Here is a 20201-nt window from a genome sequence, read left to right as displayed (position 1 = left end):
TTGTTCGTAAAATATATAAATACATAATATAGTAATATTAAAATATAAATAACTGTATTTGTAAACACAACATTGAATTATTGAACATTTACACATTTATCACTTAACAATTATACTTTTAAGCTGTGTATCAGGAGTTAGTTAGTATGCTACAAGAAGAGAAAGAAGAGTCTGTAATAATAGTGCATAATCTACTATGTTAATAAAAAAATAAAAAAAAACGCATATGAAAACTCGGCACTCAGTGTGCAAGGACCTAAACCCGCGCTTACTCCCAAATTTTTCCCAGATGGGATTAAACTGGTTTACGTTTTACTGTATGATGCATTTTCAGAATAATACAGCATCATGATTCACAAAACAGTCCCACTGTAAGCTAAATTCGTTTGAAGGACAACAACATGGGGTTTAAAACTTCTGGCTTTGCGTCATCACGTCATCACGTCAGCTGTCACTTTATTTTGGCCTGAGGCCCCTAAATAGAAACATTGTTATGATTCGTGACGACCTTCACGACGCAGCATCAGTGAAAGTCATTGTTAGATGCGCCGCTACGATCAAACGATCAAGCTTGGATATTCATATATATATATATAATACTATATAAAATGCACTTGTTACTTCTAGTGTGTATGTGTACTGTGCACAGACGTAGTCACTATAAGAATGTATAGAGTTTGAGTCCAGAAGAGGGGCGCTAAGAGCACAGATGCGCTCATAGTTTCAGTTTGAAGGTGAAGCGCGTGATGGTGATGGGTGTGTGTGTGTGTGTGTGTGTGTGTGTGTGTTTGTGTGTGTACGTGCCAATAAACGCGTCTCCTTTGTGATATAAGTGCGACACAGGCAGAAATGATGCTGAATCTACAGGCGCAACTTCAGCAGGTCTGTTCTCTCTCATCCTCATCAATCATCCTCATCCTCATCATCCTCATCATCATCATCATCATCACGACTCTTTTACTCATGTCTGATTTTTGACTCTCAAACTGTGTCTCATTCTAAATGGGAATCCTTTTGAATTTGTTATTTTTTAGGAAACTTCCTTGTAGCAGGTGAAAGATGTGTATGGAGGATTTCTACAAATGCTCAAGAAGAGGAAGGGAGGTGAGGAAAGACTTCTCATCATCATCAGCATCATCATCATCATCATACCTCTGTTTAATGTATTTTTTACTTTTGATTTTCCCAGCTGATTCCTCTGATTGGGTTTGTTGGATGTGCTGCACTTGGAGCAGCAACCGCTTCGATTTACTTCTTACTGACCAAACCGGATGTCATGTGAGGGACTTAGCTTTATTACGGGTTTAATAATAAGATTTTAGTTATTCATGGGGTTAATAATAAGCAGTCTCCTTCCTGTATTATTCTGAAGTGAGTTTTACTAGTTATTGTTGAGAAATTTAAAGTTTTAAATTTAACACACATAATGAAACTGTCTGAGGAAGTATTTCATGTATATTACAAAAGCCGTGCATTGATAAAATCTCTTGATTTTTATAGTTTAAACAAGACCAGAAACCCAGAGCCATGGGAGACATTAGATCCATCAACACCTCAGAAGGTGAGAAGCGCTCTTCATTCATATACAGATGGGTTATGATGATAGTGTAACCAGCAGTCAAATATCTATTTAATCATTGTTTTAGACTGCATACATGTAGATCGTAAACAAAAGAATAGAGTTCAGATACGTGACCTTTGAGACCCGTGGAGATGCTCTGTGAATTCCATGATGACTTCAAAACATTTCAAGTATGTTAAAGCTCAGATAAACTCTAGAGGAACATTAACAGGTTGTTTGTGTCTCTCCGTTCAGCTCATAACCATTAACCAGCAGTGGAAACCAGTGGAGGAGCTGGAGCTGGTGAAAGAAAACTGACCAAGTGATCTCCTCTGATCTGAACTCTGTGTTTACATGCACTGGATTGTACTTTAAACATGTACTGTGCCTTTAACTGTGTGTACTGGTTATAAACTTAAATAAATGTATGATATGAATTAAAAATGAATCCGTCTTTCCTTCATGCAGTCTTGTTGGATATGTTCATTTGCAGATGAATTAATCTCACGTGGTTTCAGATCAGCCATTGATCAGTCTCGTCTCATTTCCTTCTGCCAGAACAACAACAAGAGAATAAATCAAACCTGCTGACAGTTCAGCGAGTCTTTATTTGTAATATAATTGAAGAGGAAGTGCTGCTGAGGTCTCCCAAAGGACTCGGCGCTTCCTGCTTCCGTCTTCCTGTGTTTGACAAAACAATCGTTGATCATTGACCCGAAGAAGCCCGCTTTCATTGAGGGCACAGATCTTCACACAGAGAGAGGCTGATGAGTGTGTGTGTGTGAGTGTGTGTGTGTGTGTTGAACACAGCCAGTATTGTGTTAGAAAACACAAACACACCCCCTCATTAAATCTACTGCATCATGAACATTCCCATCAGCCCACATTCTCCAGCCACATGTGTAAGGCTGTTTATTACTGGTTAGGACTTGTCTGTCATGTCCTGTGTGTGTGTGTGTGTGTGTGTGTGTGTGTGTGTACGTGACTCAGTGTGTTGAGCTGATGTCGCCCATCATGTGATCAGGAAGTGTTTGAAAAAGCTCTGAACCAACAAGCAGAAGTAAACAACTGAGGACTGACAGCTAACGACTAACCGTCACGCGTCCGTAACTGTAGCATGGAGATGAACGTACAAGGGAAAAAGAGTTTTTATATCTGCTGTATTTCATCAGCCTTCAGCTTTGTAGCTAGTTTTTAAAAACTAGTCACATTTTAAATCTGATTTTAATGATTAGTCATGAGTAGCACCTTGGGCCATCTGAGATTAGGATCAGATTTGGAGAAATGTAGCATTTTATCACTGCAGTGAATGGGTGCCGTCAGAATGAGAGTCCAAACAGCTGATAAAAAACATCACAATAATCCACAAGTAATCCACAGCACTCCAGTCCATCAGTTAACATCTGGAGAAGACAAAAGATGAAACACATCCAGCATTAAGACGTTTTTAACTCAAATACATAGAGTCCATAATCCATAATAACACTTCCTCCAGTGAAAAAGTGTTCTGGTGTGAATCAGGACGAGAAATCTGCACAGATCAAGCAGCGTTTAAACAGCTCTAAACAAATATGTGTCTGGATTTTGATGTGGAGAGACAACAGGAGATACACTTTTTCACTGGAGGAAGTGTTATTATGGATTATGAACTCTATGTATTGGAGTTTATGGTTAAAAACATCTTAATGCTGGATGTGTTTCATCTATTTTGTCTTCTCCAGATGTTCACTGATGGACTGGAGTGCTGTGGATTATTGTGATGTTTTTATCAGCTGTTTGGACTCTCATTCTGACGGCAACCCATTTCACTGCAGAGCATCCATTGCTGAGACACTGATGCAATGCTACATTTCTACAAACCTGATGAAGAAACAAACTCATCCTAATTTTGGATGGCCTGAGGGTGAGGATATTTAAATTTTTGATGACTTTTCTTTTAATTTTAATCTTCAGTCTGATTCCACTCTAAGAGTAAAATCTCATCCGGCTCTTTCTTTGTGTCCTTGAGTGAAACGCACAGAACTTAAACTCAAACTGTAAGTCACTGTCCATACAGATCATCACCTAGCAACAGCAGCATTCACACATCTGTTGCTAAGAGACGGCAGCACACCTCACCGTGATGTCATCAAATCACAATACAACCGATGAAAACATCTTTAAAGAGCAAACAGGACACACACACATAAGACTCTTCACCATTTGTTCATTTCTAATTTTGCCCAAACTTTCACCAATAAAGAAAAATAAGGAAAAATAAAGAGAAAATGATGCTGAAACATGAACCCAGACAAAACACAAATGAAAGCCAAATACAGGCATTTAAAATGTATTTATTTCAAGTTATTTCAAGCGCTTTAGCAGTCAGTTTACATCGATCATCCCTCAGACACACAGACCCACATAAAACAAATACTGCAAACATAAAGAAACGACAGAACGAACCTTCACTCTGATGCAAACCACTGACATTGTGTTTCCAAAATCAAAAACAGAAAACAGAAAAACAAAAACATAAAAATAATAAAAAGGCATAACAGCCAAATACTGACGACAATCACTGACAGTTAAACAATAATCATATTCAATCTGCATCTTAAAGCAAGAACAAATCAAATAAAAAGATAAAAAGAGACATTTCGTGTCATTTTGTTCTGAGTTTGTGAATCGATCATGTTGGCACACATTGATTATAAATGTCTGAAATGCGCAAAACTGCAGTGAGACGTGAGTGAAACTACAGTCTGTCCCGTCAAACTAGGATTGTCCGTTACTAAATGAGGGATTCTGCAAACGTGCATTATTTATTGTTTTGAGGACACACACGTTTGGCTGATTTCAGAGCAGTCAGATCATATTTCAGGTCATATTTCACAAGATATATCAAATAAAGCCTGCTTTTTGCACGCTGGCATATTTTCATGCAAACTTAAACACCTTCCCACTTTAATGTGAAAAATGAAATATTAATTTGTTAAGTATTTCTGCATCATGTATGTGTTGCACTGCCTTTTATTCATGCAGATTTTAATAAAATTACAGTTACGAGAATCAAAACCCTTCGGACGTAAATCCAAACACATTACATTATTGAAAATTAACCAAATACTGTCAAGCTGCAAAAAAACAAAAAGCAGTAGGCTTCATTCAGCTCAAGCAAAACAAGTAACTGTCTGTTTTTCTTCTAATGTTGTCACTGTAATGCAACCCAGACATGTTTTCATGAGATTCACGCAAAACACACAAGACACACAAACACAAGCGTCCCTCCATCTGTCGTCGTCCCTCAGTGACAGACGGCTCTCAAAACAAACGCAAATCAAACGGGTCCGGTCCTCCTGTGTGCACGTTAGTATTAAAGTTTTATCAAAATGAGGTCAATATTCATTATAGAAAAAGCTGCTAGACAATCATTAAAACCCTGCTGGGTCCCCCGTCTCTCTCTCTCGTCCTCTGTGCGTGTATGCATGTCAGTGTGAGTGTGTCATTTTGTGTGTGTCAGTGTCAGTGTGTGTGTGTGTGAGACAGCGAGAGACAGACAGTGTTCAGGCACTGTGTGTGAGGCAGTGTGTGCAGGACTGTGGCGCCCCCTGTCTGTGCGTCTGCAGCTGCACTGTGCAGTGTGTCACGCCGTGTGACGTCGTCAGCAGCCGCCGCGCGTTTGACTGCACTTCCTCCCAGTTACCCACAATCCCCGGCACTAAACACACAGCAGAGGCAGATGCAAAACATTAGTCCAAATTCATGATGGTAACTGATCTCAGTATAATGTTATACAACCTGACGTTACGCACAGAAACTATACGTATATCCAGTGTTGGGGAAAGTTATGTTTAAAGTAATGCATTACAATAATGCAATACACCATAAAAAAGTAGCTAATTGCATTACTTAGTTACTTTTTATGGAAAGTAATGCATTGCTACTTTTGCATTACTGTGTCACCTGAGCTGTTTTTTTATAACAAAAAACTCAAAAGTTGTATTTTTGGCAACTGTAAAAGGCCTGTCACACCAAAAGTGAAATGAATAAGTCTCAGGCTGGAGGAAACACCTCTGCACTTACTCCCAAATCCTCTCACAGACAGGAGAGCTGTCAGTCAAGAAATTGGACATTTTTAGTGTCATGATTCTGCCATTATTGTTTGCGATCAGTGACTCACCGAGCTGCAGGTGAACGATGGCTGCGGTTTTATCGGCTGTCAGCGCCCAGAGCTTCAGCTCCTCCACACACTCCACATGCTGCAGCTTCAGCAGATCAGCTCTGATTCCAGACATGTCCACGTGACGCGGAACACCTGCAACACACAGACACTCCATCACTGTTCCGGACCGACATTACACTGTGAGAGATAGACAGACCGATGAATGGATGGACAGAGACAGACAGATGGACAGACAGACTGAGAGATGGACAGATAGAAAGATGGAGAGACAGACTGAGAGATGGACAGACAGAAAGACGGACAGAGAGACAGACAGACTGACAGAGATGGACAGACAGACGGAAAGACAGAAAGACAGATGGACAGACGGATGAATAGACAGACTGAGAGATGGAAGGAAGTACAGATGGAGAGACGGACAGACAGACTGAGAAACGGACAGACAGACAGACGGAAACAGATGGACAGACAGATGGACAGACGGATGAACAGAAAGACGGACAGACAGATGGAGAGATGTGTAGGATGGATGGGAGGTGGGAAGATGTGAGGGAAGGATGGTCAGAAAGAGGACAGGAAGGAAGGTGGGAAGGAGTGTGAGAAGGTAGGATGGTGAGATGGAGAGATGGACAGACAAACTGAGAGACAGACAAACAGACTGAGAGACAGACAGACAGACAGATGGAGAGATGGACAGACAAACTGAGAGACAGACAAACAGACTGAGAGACAGACAGACAGACTGAGAGACAGACAGACTGAGAGACAGACAGACAGACTGAGAGACAGACAGACTGAGAGACAAACAGACTGAGAGACAGTAAGACAGACAGATGGAGAGATGGACAGACAAACTGAGAGACAGACAAACAGACTGAGAGACAGACAGACAGACTGAGAGACAGACAGACTGAGAGACAGACAGACAGACTGAGAGACAAACAGACTGAGAGACAGACAGACAGACTGAGAGACAGACAGACAGACAGAGAGACGGACAGACAAACTGAGAGACGGACAGACAGACAGACAGCCTGAGAGACGGACAGACAAACTGACAGACAGACAGACAGACAGACAGACGGAGAGACAGACAGACAGACAGACTGAGAGATGGACAGACAAACTGAGTGACAGACAGACAGATGGAGAGACGGAAATACAGACTGAGAGACGGACAGACAGACAGAGACAGACAGACTGAGAGACGGACAGACAGACAGACAGACAGACAGACAGATGGCGAGACAGACAGACAGATGGAGAGACGGAAATACAGACTGAGAGACGGACAGACAGACAGAGACAGACAGACTGAGAGACGGACAGACAGACAGACAGACAGACAGACAGATGGCGAGACGGACAGACAGACTGAGAGACAGACGGACAGAAAAACTGAGAGACGGACAGACAGACTGAGAGACAGACAGACAGATGGAGAGACGGACAGACAAACTGAGACGGACAGACAGACTGAGTGTCAGACAGACAGACTGAGAGACAGACAGACAGATGGAGAGACGGACAGACAAACTGAGACGGACAGACAGACTGAGTGTCAGACAGACAGACTGAGAGACAGACAGACTGAGAGACAGACAGACAGACTGAGAGACAGACAGACAGACTGAGAGACAGACAGACAAACTGAGAGACGGACAGACAGATGAAGAGACGGACAGACAGACTGAGAGTCAGACAGACAGACTGACAGACAGACAGACAGACAGACAGACAGACAGACAGATGGAGAGACGGACAGACAAACTGAGAGACACACAGACAGACTGAGCGACAGACAGACAGGTGTCTCACCCTCCAGCAGAATGATGCCGGTATCTCTGATGATCTGGAATGTGCTGAACAGCACCAGTATGGAGAACAGGTATGTACAGATGGGATCGGCCAGCTTATACTCCGGCTGACACACACACACACACGCAACATGTTATTATCATCATACACTCAGTTCAGACATGTGACACAGACAGAATGAGCTCAGAAGGTCGTACCTTAAACCTGACGATGTACGCAGCGATGAGCACACCGACGCTCTGAACCAGATCACCCAGAGCATGGATGAAGGCCGCTCGCACCGCCAGACTGCCATGACCCCGCTGACCCTGACCCTGCCCCGGTGACCCGTGAGAGTGGGTGTGGCCATGTGAATGAAGTGACCGGACTGATTGAGGAGGAACCCCATCCTACACACACACACACACACACACACATTCATGGAACACAGCAGCGACTCATCCTGAGGAGTGAACGATAAGCAGCTCCTGCGGACTTTAAACACAAACTAAAGCACTTTATGAGCCATAACCATAAAGCCACACGAATTAAACATAGAGCATCAGATGAGCAGGTGATATATCCATCAGGACACTTCAGAACCATCCTAGACCAGTTCTGCTGGGTTCTTCAGTGATTTATCACAGTTCTAGACTGATCAAAAGTAACTTTCATGGTGCTATACATTAGTCCATATCTATTCATCTTATTCTATCATTTATGGAAGGCTGTGTTTGGATGTAACTTGCAAAGATGCTGTTGTGTCTAAACAGTAAACATGTAGATTTGTTCACAGGTGCTTTTCCAACCTTGCATGCACTTTCATGACCCTAAATTAGAAACATTCACAAAATAAATGGTTTAACTTTTTAATTTTCAAGCAATTGTAGGTCAAACTGGGACTACAACACGTAACTTTCATGGTGCTATACATTAATCCATATCTATTCATCTTATTCTTTTATTTATTTTAAAAAGTTTATTTTCAGTGAATAAAAGAGGATGCCGTTCACCTGAATAAAAGATAATTAACCATGTTTTTGCACTGAAGAGACTTGATTATTCTGAATAGTGATAGCAAAGTTTGGAAAGAGACTGAAAAAGTAGCTGCACGTCAACAAATCCTAATCAGTCTTAACAAGCAAGTAATTACTGGACATTTCTGGCACAAAAAGAACCTTGTATATCACACTCTTCATTCTTTTTCCCCGACTTTCATTTGGTCAGGCTTCTTTAGATACTTTTACAAGCGTAAACTAAGTCAACCATAAAGAGAAATCCAAGCTCATTACACTGATTGAGTCAATAAGCAAGCTTGTTTCTGCCGCGGGATATAAAAAATTAAAAAGGTAAACATGACTTTTTATCACACAACTTAGGCTTTTTCTGAGTTTATATCTCATAACTCTTTGTTTTTTGGAATTCTGATGAAAAAAGTCAGATTTGTAATATAGAAAGTCACAATTACCTATTTTGTGGCAGAAACAAAAAGATCAGAGAGACGTAAACTCAGAATTGTGAGAAAAGAGTCACAGTTACTTTGTGTATTTCTTTATTCCATTAGTGGTGTTTCTCTCAGTTCTGTGACTCTCGTCCTGCAGTGTGTGTGTGTGTGTGTGTGAGTGTACCTACTTAACCATATTTTGGGGACAAATTTGTACCAAAAAGTGAGCTAAACTTGAGACAAAATTTCCAAAAACCTCCCTTTAGGGACCGTCCTAATTTGTAAAAGTGACATAAAAATAAAGTAAACAAAGTTTTTTTGAAATTGTAGAAATGCAGAAAGTTTCCTGTAAGGTGTAGGGTGATAGAATATACAGTTTGTACAGTATAAAAACCATTACGCCTGTGGAATGAACCCATTTAGAAGTAAACATGAGTGTGTGTATTTGTGTCGCCTGTGGAATGAACCCATTTTGTGTGAGTGAGTGTGCATGTGTGAGTGTGTATGTGTGTGTGTGTGTGAGTGAGTGTGTGCGTGTGTGTGTGTGTGTGTGTGAGTGTGTGTGTGTGTGTGTGTGTGTGAGTGTGTGTGTGATTGAGTGTGTGTGTGAGGTGTTGTGTATGTGTGTGTGTGTGTGTGTGTGTGTGAGTGTGTGTGTGTGTGTGTGTGTGTGTGTGTGTGTGTGTGTGTGTGTGTGTGTGTGTGTGTGTGTGTGTGAGTGTGTGTGTGAGTGTGTGTGAGTGTGTGTGTGAGTGTGTGTGTGTGTGTGTGTGTGTGAGAGAACGAGTGTGTGTGCGTGTGTCAGTGTGTGTGTGTGAGTGTGTCAGTGTGTGTGTGTGTGTGTGTGTGTGTGTGTGTGTGAGTGTGTGTGTGTGTGATTGAGTGTGTGTGTGAGTGTGTGTGTGTGTGTGTGTGTGCACGTGCGTGTGAGTGTGAGTGCATGTGAGTGTGTGTGTCGTGAGTGTGTGTGTGTGTGTGATTGAGTGTGTGTGTGTGTGTGTGCACGTGCGTGTGAGTGTGTGTGAGTCGTGAGTGCGTGTGTGTGTGTGTGATTGAGTGTGTGTGTGTGATTGAGTGTGTGTGTGCGTGAGTGTATGTGTGAGTCTGAGTGTGTGTGTGCATTGTGCGTGTTGTGTGTGTGAGTCTGTGAGTGTGTGTGTGTGTGAGTGTGTGTGTGTGTGCGGTGAGTGTGTGTGTGTGTGTGTGCGTGAGTCTGTGTGTGTGTGTGGTGGTGTGTGTGTGTGCGAGTGTGTGTGTGTGTGAGTCTGGAGTGTGTGTGTGTGTGTGTGTGTGTGTGTGCGTGAGTGTGTGTGTGTGTGTACGTGTGTGTGTACGTGTGAGTGTGTGTGTGTGTGTGTGTGAGTACATGTGTGAGTGTGTGTGTGTGTGTGTGTGTGTGTGTGTGTGTGATTGAGTGTGTGTGTGAGTGTGTGTGTGTGATTGAGTGTGTGTGTGCGTGAGTGTGTGTGTACGTGTGAGTGTGTGTGTGGGACTCACAGCAGGTTGACAGCGACGCCCACCGCGGCTGTGATCAGCATCACGTCTCCGTCGATGTTGAAGTCCTGATGGACGGTCCTCAGCACAGCTTCGTTCAGCAGCACACCGGTCAGGATGTAGATCAGCAGCACACTGATGCCGGCGGACAGAACCTCTGGAGACACACAGAGACACAGTGAGACGTCACACACGCCACAGAGACGCAGCGCAGCGGGACGAGACGCTTACCGAGCCGATGCAGGCCGAAGGTGAATCTGTAGGTGGGAGGTTTGGCCGAGAGCCAGAGAGCCAGCAGCGACACCACGATCCCGATGAGGTCGGTCAGCATGTGCAGCGCGTCCGTCATGATGGCCAGACTGTTGGCCACGTATCCCCCTGAAAGACAGAGCGCACCAGTGTTGGGCCGTAACTAGTTACCAGTTACATACAGCATATTCCTTGCAGTAACTAGTAGTGATAACTAATAAGATTTCAGTAATAATATTACCGTTACCATCCATAAAACAGCTTGTTACTAAGTTACTATTGATGCCTTAACGCCTACTGACTTAAAGTCCAACAATCCAATAAAAATAAAAATAGGTGGATGGAAACATAGCTCTAGCTACGCCTCCATAACAGATTTGTGCAAATCTTAGCAATATTTTATAAATGTCAATAAAAAAGTATAACAAAATGATGGTATTTCCATTAAACAATGTTATGTGACTAAAATGTAATTTTTTCTTCTTGCGATAAGTCATGGAGATGGATTTCTGTGGGATTTTGACGGATTTTGGCTACGACCACGTACGAGGTGTTTCTTGGAGGTTACAGTACATTGAAGAATGATCACATGACTTTTTACGTACACCGTGTGACCTGTAAATGCGGGTGGGGGGGGGCGTTTCCATTGCAGTTTTGCGAAATATTCCTTTTTTGAATTGCCTGAAAAACCACCTCATGTGAGCGTAAAAACTTTTTTGCGATATACTGGTGTTTTTGCAAAACTGTCGTATTTTCAATTCTAGCGTACGCGTACAAAAGAAGCTATACTTGGGGCTTTAAATATACGTTTTCCTCTCGCGATAAGTCATGGTGACAGATTTCTGTGGTATTTTGACGGACTTTGTCTAGTGCCACTCCAAAACCACCTCATGTGAGCGTAAAAACTTTTTTGCAATATATGGTCATTTTTGCGAAACTGATACATTTCCATTAGTTGTATTATCAATTTGCGCAATCTGAAGGGTTATGGAAACTAGAGACACAACCGAACGACTGCCGTGCCGCCGCTCACCTATCAGCTCGCCCACCATGAACAGGAAGTAGAGCAGCGCGGCGACGCCCAGCTTCCTCATCACCCTCCTGCGCTTGTCGCGCTCTCTGTTCCTGCGGCATCCGTCGCAGGGGTCCGGTGTCGCGCCGGGGCTCCCCAGACTGGACGAGGAGCCCAGCAGAGAGTCGTCGTCGTCCGCCAGCAGTGTGCTGACCGCTGCGCCGTTGCGTGAAGCCACAGGAATCTCGTCCGCTTCTCCGGACACCACCACCTTCAGCTGGCTGAACCTGGGCGTCTCATCGTCCTCCAGATCCTCGGAGAAGTCGAAGGCCGCCGTGTCGCTCAGGTGCCAGCTGTCCACCGGCCGGCGGAACACTGACCTCACGCGACCCATCAGCCCCGAGCCAGACATCTGTGAGGAGCTCTAGTGACCCTACAGCATCAACACCCCAGGTTACCTGAAACACAGCGCACACACCTGGCGAGGTCACGTGACACAGCTCCACGCGACGGATGGTCGCTAGTCGCGCTGATGCGGATCCGGACGCTCTGTCAGTGGCGCTAGCGGCTAGCGGTCAGTCCGTTCCGTTCACACGGAAGACTCACCGGAACCACGCACTCCGGTTTATGAACAAACGAGCACCAACCTCCCGAGGCTCTGCCGTTCGCTGGTTCCGTCCATCGCGGTGTATGTTCAGGCGGATCTCGGAGTGTGTGTGAGTCTGAGAGAGAGAGGGAGTGTGTTTTAACGTTTAGCGTGTCCACTCTGCGCTCGTCCCAAATCTGCTGCACTTCCGCCTGACGGACACCGGAGCGCGCGCACGTCAGAACATCACGTTCATGTTCAAAATTAACATATAACTATAGTTTATAAATATAAAAATGTATTATAATAATAATAATAAAAAATATAATAACTATTATATCATATTATATTATTGTTACGACTTCGGCATATCAGCAACTCTTGCACATCTTCAAATATATTAAAGTACCTTTTCATATTTTATTCTTTATTTCTTTATTATGGATCTTGCTGTTGTATTTGTATTTATGTGTGCTGGAAAGCATGGTTATTATAGTTCATTCAAAGTAAAATTCTAAAAAACGTTTTATTAATTGAAATGGTATAAATGTTTACTGAAAACGTAAAATATTAAGAAAAACTTATGTAACAAAATATTAACAAAAACTATAATAGTATCTCAATGATACTAAAATAACACTGCTGGAAGCTTCATTTAACAAGAAAAAGGCGTTCTTATATTATATTATATTGTTACATCTGCATATTGTAAGAACTCTTGCACATATGAAAATATGATTATGTACTTTTTATATTTTATTATTTATTTATTAAGTATCTAGCTGTTGTTTTTGTATATATGTACTGCAAGCCATGTTTATTATACTTAGAACTAAAACTCTTAAAAATACGATTTGTGAACTGAAATAGAATGTTAACTGGAAGAAAATATAAAAAACTGAAACGTATTTTATTTCATCTAAATCATATTAATGAAATCTAATTCATGTCAAAAAGGAACAAAATTTTAACTTTAAAGAAATTTAACACTTTAACTAAAATTAACCTGAAAGCAGCAAATATACAAATAAAATCGAATTTAAAATATTAACAAAAACTTTAATAGTATCTCAATGATACTAAAATAACTGCTGGAAGCTTCATTTAACAAGAAAAAAATCGTAGTGTTGTATGTACAGTCCAATCAGAGGCGACGCTCGGCGGCACGTGACCTGTGGCGGAAGCGCGCTCAGAGTGGCAGTGCGTCGCGCGCGAGTATGCGTGGTCACATGAGCGCCGGTCACGTGATGTTTGTGGAAACAGTTTCACATCGAACAGATTCATCAGCCGCTAATAAAGCGAGGGCTCGTGCACAGAACAGAACCTGAACGCGTTTGTGTGTCTGGAGGAAGAGGAAGAGGAGAGAGGAGGATGGACAGACAGGAGGAGGAAAGAGGAGACAGGTGAGCAGAAATATCACACTGATGAATGCTAGTTTATTAATAAAAACACGCCTTTATGCTTTTGTTGACTGAAGCAGGCCTGTAATCACAAGACGAATAGTTTGTGAGCTTTACAAATGATTTACCCTATTTGATATTTTATATTCAACTGTACCCTGATTCTCTAATTATATATATATATATATATATATATATATATATATATATATATATATATATATATGAATTAGAATTTTGCTTATTTATTTTTATTAGTTTATGAGCTTTACAAAGTATATATGTGATATTTTTAATTTGTATGTAATGTGTGTGTGTGCGCGTGTGTGTCTGTGTGTGTGTCTGTGTGTGTGTGCGCGTCTGTGTCTGTGTGTGCGTGTGTGTGTTTGTGTGTGTTTGTGTGTGTGTGTGTGTGTGTGTTTGTGTGTGTGTGTGTGTGTGTTTGTGTGTGTGTGTGCAGTGTGTGTGGATGAACAGACGGTGGAGCGTCTAACAGAAGGGTTTCTCTCTCACTATCTGCCGGAGCTGTGCTCCTCTAAACGAGCGCTGCAGGAGCTGACGTATGTCCCACACACCACACTACATCCCATAATGCACTGTGCTCGGTTTGGGTCACGTTGGGTTTGGTTCGTGAAGCACGAGCAGAGTGAAGAATGCTGTAATAAATCTCTTTCTCTTCTCTCAGACAGAACCAGGTGATTCTGCTGGGATACGCTGGATCAGGAAGTGGCCAAGCTCCGCGAGTGCAACGCCACGATCGATCTGAACGCGCTGGTGAGTTTCTCTCGTGTGTTTCACGGTAAAAGGGTCGTCACACTCACAGCTGATGTGTTTCAGTTCACAGAGGCCAAAGTTTTATCAAAGCAAACTGGTGAACATCCGCAGAGAAATGATGGTTCTGCACGACAAGACGAGCAGACTGAAGGTTCGAGCTTCACATCACATCCACACTCTTCATACATTATCCTGCCTCAGTCAGGTTTGACATTTCACACTGAAAAGAGTTCAACAGAAGCTCAAAACATACTGGAACTTCTATAAACTTACACTCGAAAATTAAAATATAAATCTCCTCATCTGAGATCAGAATAGTTTGTGTCTTCATCAGGTTTGTAGAAATGTAGCACTGCATCAGTGTCTCAGCAATGGATGCTCTGCAGTGAATGGGTGCCGTCAGAATGAGAGTCCAAACAGCTGATAAAAACATCACAATAATCCACAAGTAATCCACAGCACTCCAGTCCATCAGTGAACATCTGGAGAAGACAAAAGATGAAACAAATCCAGCATTAAGATGTTCACAATAATCCACACATAGAGTCTATAACTAATAACCCTTCCTCCAGTGAAAAAGTGTTCTGGTGTGAATCAGGAGAGAAATCTGCACAGATCAAGCAGCGTTTAAACAGCTCTGAACAAATATTTGTCTGGATTTTGATGTGAGAGACAACAGAAGATGCACTTTTTCACTGGAGGGAGTGTTATTATGGATTTATGGACTCTGTGTATTTGATTTAAAAACGTCTTAATGCTGGATTTGTTTCAGTTTTTTGTCTTCTCCAGATGTTCACTGATGGACTGGAGTGCTGTGGATTACTTGTGGATTATTGTGATGTTTTTATCAGCTGTTTGGACTCTCATTCTGACGCACCCATTCACTGCAGTGATTGAGTGGATGTTGGTGTGTGTGTAGAAGCGAGCGCTGAAGCTGCAGCAGCACAAGCAGAAGGAGGATCTGGAGCGCGAGCAGCAGAGAGAGAGAGAGCTGGAGCGAGAGAGACACCTCATCGCCAAACCTGCCAAACCGCACTGAGCGCGCTCAGAGACACGGCTCCGCCCACTGCCCAGAGACTCCGCCCCTGACGTCTGTAAAACAGTCAGAGACAGACTCAGATGTTCGTCACATTCACACAAGCACCGCGACTCTCGGAGGAAACAAGCCAACTCTTCATCTTCATCATCACATGCATTTCTGTCCAGATAAATAATAACAACAATAAATTAGTAAAACTCTAATGAAGGCGTTTGTGTTATATTCTCTACGTGTGAAAGAAAATCAGCTAAAACTCTTAAAGGAGTCGTAATGATGCGATTTAAAGTTTTCCTTTCTCTTTGGAGTGTTACAAGCTGTTGGTGAATAGATGAGATCCCTGAAGTTACAAAGACTAAAGTCTCAAAACCAAAGAGATATTGTTTATAAAAGTTTAGACTCATCCACGCCCTCCTGAAACAGATTTGCATAACTCCGCCCAAATGTTCGCAAAGAAAGGCGGCGTAACTTTGATTGTCTCTGCTGCCTCTGGCATTCATGTTATGGAGACACGTGTGTTTCGTTGTGAAAACGAAAATACTTTGTTTGTCTTCCAAAAGTGGACACGACTAGAAATCAGTGGTTAAGTTGTATTTCAACACTGTTCCAGAAGCCAGATATTCAGAGGACTGTTTCCTGATGCTGAGAGAGTAGACTACAGTGTTCTGACTCACAGTCTGTAAGTGTTTTCATGTGTAAAGGATTAGTCACTGATGATTCAAACTCGAGTTTAGATCCGTGTAGAGCAGTGGTTCTCAGTTCCAGTCCTCGCCCCCTGCGCTGCACATTTTGTATGTTTCTCTTATGGCTTCAGACGTTTGTTCTATTCGAATGTAAGTGTTTGAATGTTCTAAAGTGAAGTAAAAAAAAAAAAAAATACAGTACAAGTCATTATAATCTGTAATAATGTCCCCACTGGGACATAATTTGTACTGAGTTTTATTGGTTTTGTCTCGCTGGTGTTTCTGAGGGACACGCATCACAGTGTGTGAGGGGAGGGTGTTACATTTCCGTCACACGCTTGAGGCATTCGGCCAATCACAACACACTGGATAACTGGCCAATCAGAGCACACCTCGCTTTTTCAGAGCGATGAGCTTTTGTGAAAATCGATGTGTTTTCAGAAGGCGGTGGCATAGAGGAGAAACAATAATGTACCAGTATGTCTGGGGTTTAGATCAATCATACATAATGTGCTGTGGGGTTTAGATCAATCATACAACACAAAATAATGTTCTTTTTAGCAGCATCATGTGACCAGCATCACATCCCTTTAAACTTTATTACATTTTTGTGTATATTTATTACTTTATAGGCATATTACTTTACATGAAGCTCTTTTAATAAACAAATGCGATGAAACAGTAATGCGTTACAGTAAATATCAATATTTGTTAATATTACTTCATATTAATTTGCATTAATACATTTTTATTTGCATTTATTAATCTTAGTGAATGTTAGTTTCAACATACCATTAAAATTAACTAGTTTTTTTTTTAAATCATATATATATAGTCATGAAAAATATAGCATTTTATTTTTTATTCAAATTTATTTTATTTTACTTTATTTACAATGTTTCTGCTGACAATCTTGTGTATGTGACAGTTTCCCACATATTTGTACAAGAAATATGTAAACATTAGTATTGTTCCTTGTTAATCATGCAAATAATGTTTGTTAATTGTTATTGTGGCTTGATAATTGTTAAAATCATGATTGTTATTATTGCTAAATGATTTTTGTTTGTTATTCTTGCAAGATTCTAGTAAGCAACATGCTAGTTACTTGCTTATCATGCTAGCAACATGCTAGTTACTTGCTAATCATGCTAGAAACATGCTAGTAACTTGCTAACCATGCTAGCAAATGGTAGTTACTTGTTATTTATGTTAGCAACATGCTAGTCACTTGTTAATCATGCTAGCAGAATACTAAAGTTTACTTGCTAATCATGCTAGCAACATCCTAGTTACTTGCTAATCATGCTAACAGCATGCTAATCATGCCAGCAATATGCTAGTAACAGGCCAATCATGTTAAAAACATGCTAATCATGCTAGAAACGTGTTATCAACATCTAATCTAATCTTCAGGCTTTTACAGCTGCTTTAAACTTTCAGGCTACACTCTCTCAATCCAATCTTAAGTGTGTCTTGACGAACTTTTTTAACTAGTTTATTTTATTTTACTTTATTTACAGTGTTTTTGCTGACAGTGTATTTTCCCACATTTGTACAAGAAAAAGGTAATCATTATTATCACCACTGGAATAATTATCATTAGAAACGAGAGTGATTCTGTAATGGAGCGAAATCATGGGTCTGCAATGCTTCAGTTTGACCTTTGAACTCTAGGTGGCAGCAGAGCATCATGGGATTGATCTTGTGTCATCAGTGTGTGTTTCTGTGTGGAAAGCATTAACAGAAATGTTCCAGAAGTGTCACGGCTGTGTCATGTGTGTGTTTGGTTAAGCGCAGGCGTGTGTTAATGAGCACAGACATAGACGGACAGTTTCCGGCGGTTTGAGGCTGACGCGCGGCCGTCTGGATTTAGCTGTTGGGCTGCCTGAAGGAGAAAACAAAGCCCACGGCTCCGGAACCACAGACGCTGAGCACATGTGGATGTCTGTCTGCTCGGCTGCGGGCAGCAGGTCACGCTGTGGTTCGCTGCCGTTATATAACGGGGGGTAATTGGTCTGGAATTGGGTGGAACAGCAAGAGTTTGTGTATTAGACACCGAACCCAAATATAGACTCCAACTAGTTTCTGCTCAACACAAAGAAACATCTGCTGCCTGAAAGAAAGCCTTCAAACCACAACCAAAACAGCACAGTCCACTACAGTAACGACCTTGACCTCTACAAGACCAGGCTGACCTATGACCTCATTTCTGAATCTCTCTTCTCTCTACTGTCCTCATGCTTTATTACCCCCCGAAATGTTCATTCATATTTTGCATTGCAGCATCGTACGCTCTGATTGGTTGATTGTGTGTGATGCCTGAACGTTATTGATCAGAAAAACAAAGCCCAGAACCTGGACATCTGAGGCATTTTAGTCATGGCTGGGAAGAATACTGTGGTACAGAATTTACATTTGCACGTATGCATTTGGCAGATGATTCTAAGTAATGCAACTTGCATTGAAGGCAAACATTTGATCAGCTCATGCATAACCTGGGAATTGAACCCATGACCTAGTGTTTGAACGCTATAATGTTATAGAATGATTCTTATATTCATGCATCATGATATTTACTTGGTATGCCAAGGCAGGGTTATTATAGTTATTTAAAACTAAAACCAAAAAAAAATAATAATAAATAAAAAACATGAAATAAATTGAACATTACATTTAAAAAAAATGTTGAACTTGAAGTACCATTTTAAAAAAAATAATAATTGAAGTAAATAATAAAATGAAAATTAATTTACATAATAAAAATGTTGTTTACCTTGACTACAACTAAAAATAATTAAATCTAAAACTGAAATAAAAAATTAATTACAATTATAGATATATTTAAAAAAAAAAACTAACAAATTGACAAAAACATTTAACAAATTTACTAAAACTTTAAAATTAAAAATTACAATATACTAACAAAAGCTAATTCAAAATGCTAATGAGACAATCTAAATGATACTTAAATAACACTTTTTCAAAGGTACTTCAAAGAACACCATGGTTTTACCATAATACATGTCCAAACGCAGAGTACTGTGTTGTTTTTCAGCCTGTGTTTGTGATTCTGATCATTTATCATGATATATGAGAGGCCAAATTAAAATAATACACATGTGCTGCACTGAAAAATGCAGCGGTTTCGCTGTAAAGTAAATGTAGAAATGTGGGTTTGATGTGGCTACAGCAGAAACATTACAGCAGCATTTGATTAAACCAGAAAACCAAAGCATGCTATTAACAGCTCAAGAGAACGAGAGACTGACAGACACACAGACAGAGAGACAGACAGGTAAGACAGACAGACGGACAGGTAAGACAGACAGAAAGAGAGACAGACAGACGGACAGGTAAGACAGACAGAAAGAGAGACAGACAGACAGACAGACAGACAGAGAGACAGACAGACGGACAGAGACAGACAGACAGGTAAGACAGACAGAAAGAGAGACAGACAGAGAGACAGGGACAGACAGACAGACAGAGAGACAGACAGGTAAGACAGACAGACGGACAGACAGACAGACAGAAAGAGAGACAGACAGACGGACAGAGACAGACAGACAGGTAAGACAGACAGAAAGAGAGACAGACAGACAGACAGAGAGACAGAGACAGACAGACAGACAGAGAGACAGACAGAAAGAGAGACAGACAGACGGACAGAGACAGACAGAAAGAGAGACAGACAGACGGACAGGTAAGACAGACAGAAAGAGAGACAGAGAGACAGACAGACGGACAGAGAGAGACAGACAGACGCAGACAGACAGACAGACAGCCGTAAGACAGACCAGAAAGAGGGAGAGACAGAGATAGAGACAGAGAACAGACAGACAGAGAGACAGACAGGTAAGACAGACAGACGCGACAGACAGACAGACAGAAAGAGAGACAGACAGACGCCCGGACAGAGACAGACAGACAGGTAAGACAGACAGAAAGAGAGACAGACAGACAGACAGAGAGACAGAGACAGACAGACGGACAGACA

The 20201-nt window shown here is 41.5% G+C and overlaps 2 protein-coding genes and 1 long non-coding RNA gene across 3 annotated transcripts; 2 read left to right on the top strand and 1 right to left on the bottom strand.

Annotated features, from left to right (window-relative positions):
* The first annotated feature begins 1034 nt into the window (after positions 1 to 1034).
* LOC122140365 (normal mucosa of esophagus-specific gene 1 protein-like) lies at positions 1035 to 2005 on the top strand. The gene is made up of 4 exons (XM_042743660.1): positions 1035 to 1101; positions 1188 to 1278; positions 1501 to 1561; positions 1817 to 2005. Exons 1-4 carry the CDS (start codon positions 1083 to 1085, stop codon positions 1877 to 1879), a joined length of 234 nt encoding a protein of 77 aa, XP_042599594.1. The 5' UTR covers positions 1035 to 1082; the 3' UTR covers positions 1880 to 2005.
* Positions 2006 to 3874: 1869 nt separating this feature from the next.
* On the bottom strand, positions 3875 to 12462 carry slc30a4 (solute carrier family 30 member 4). The gene is given in 8 exon segments (XM_042744612.1): positions 3875 to 5261; positions 5724 to 5858; positions 7545 to 7650; positions 7742 to 7902; positions 7905 to 7933; positions 10465 to 10618; positions 10693 to 10839; positions 11744 to 12462. Coding segments are annotated over 8 exon segments (1278 nt in total). The 5' UTR covers positions 12135 to 12462; the 3' UTR covers positions 3875 to 5106.
* A 1030-nt stretch (positions 12463 to 13492) lies between these two features.
* On the top strand, positions 13493 to 14482 carry LOC122140484. Its single transcript, XR_006157164.1, has 3 exons — positions 13493 to 13711; positions 14169 to 14268; positions 14394 to 14482. It is a non-coding gene; the product is annotated as an uncharacterized LOC122140484 (long non-coding RNA).
* The last annotated feature ends 5719 nt before the right edge of the window (positions 14483 to 20201 follow it).

Source organism: Cyprinus carpio, chromosome B18 (assembly GCF_018340385.1).
Source record: "Cyprinus carpio isolate SPL01 chromosome B18, ASM1834038v1, whole genome shotgun sequence".
Lineage (NCBI taxonomy): Eukaryota > Metazoa > Chordata > Actinopteri > Cypriniformes > Cyprinidae > Cyprinus > Cyprinus carpio.
The sequence above is the reverse complement of the archived record's forward strand: the minus strand, read 5'-3'. Positions and strand labels throughout refer to the sequence as shown.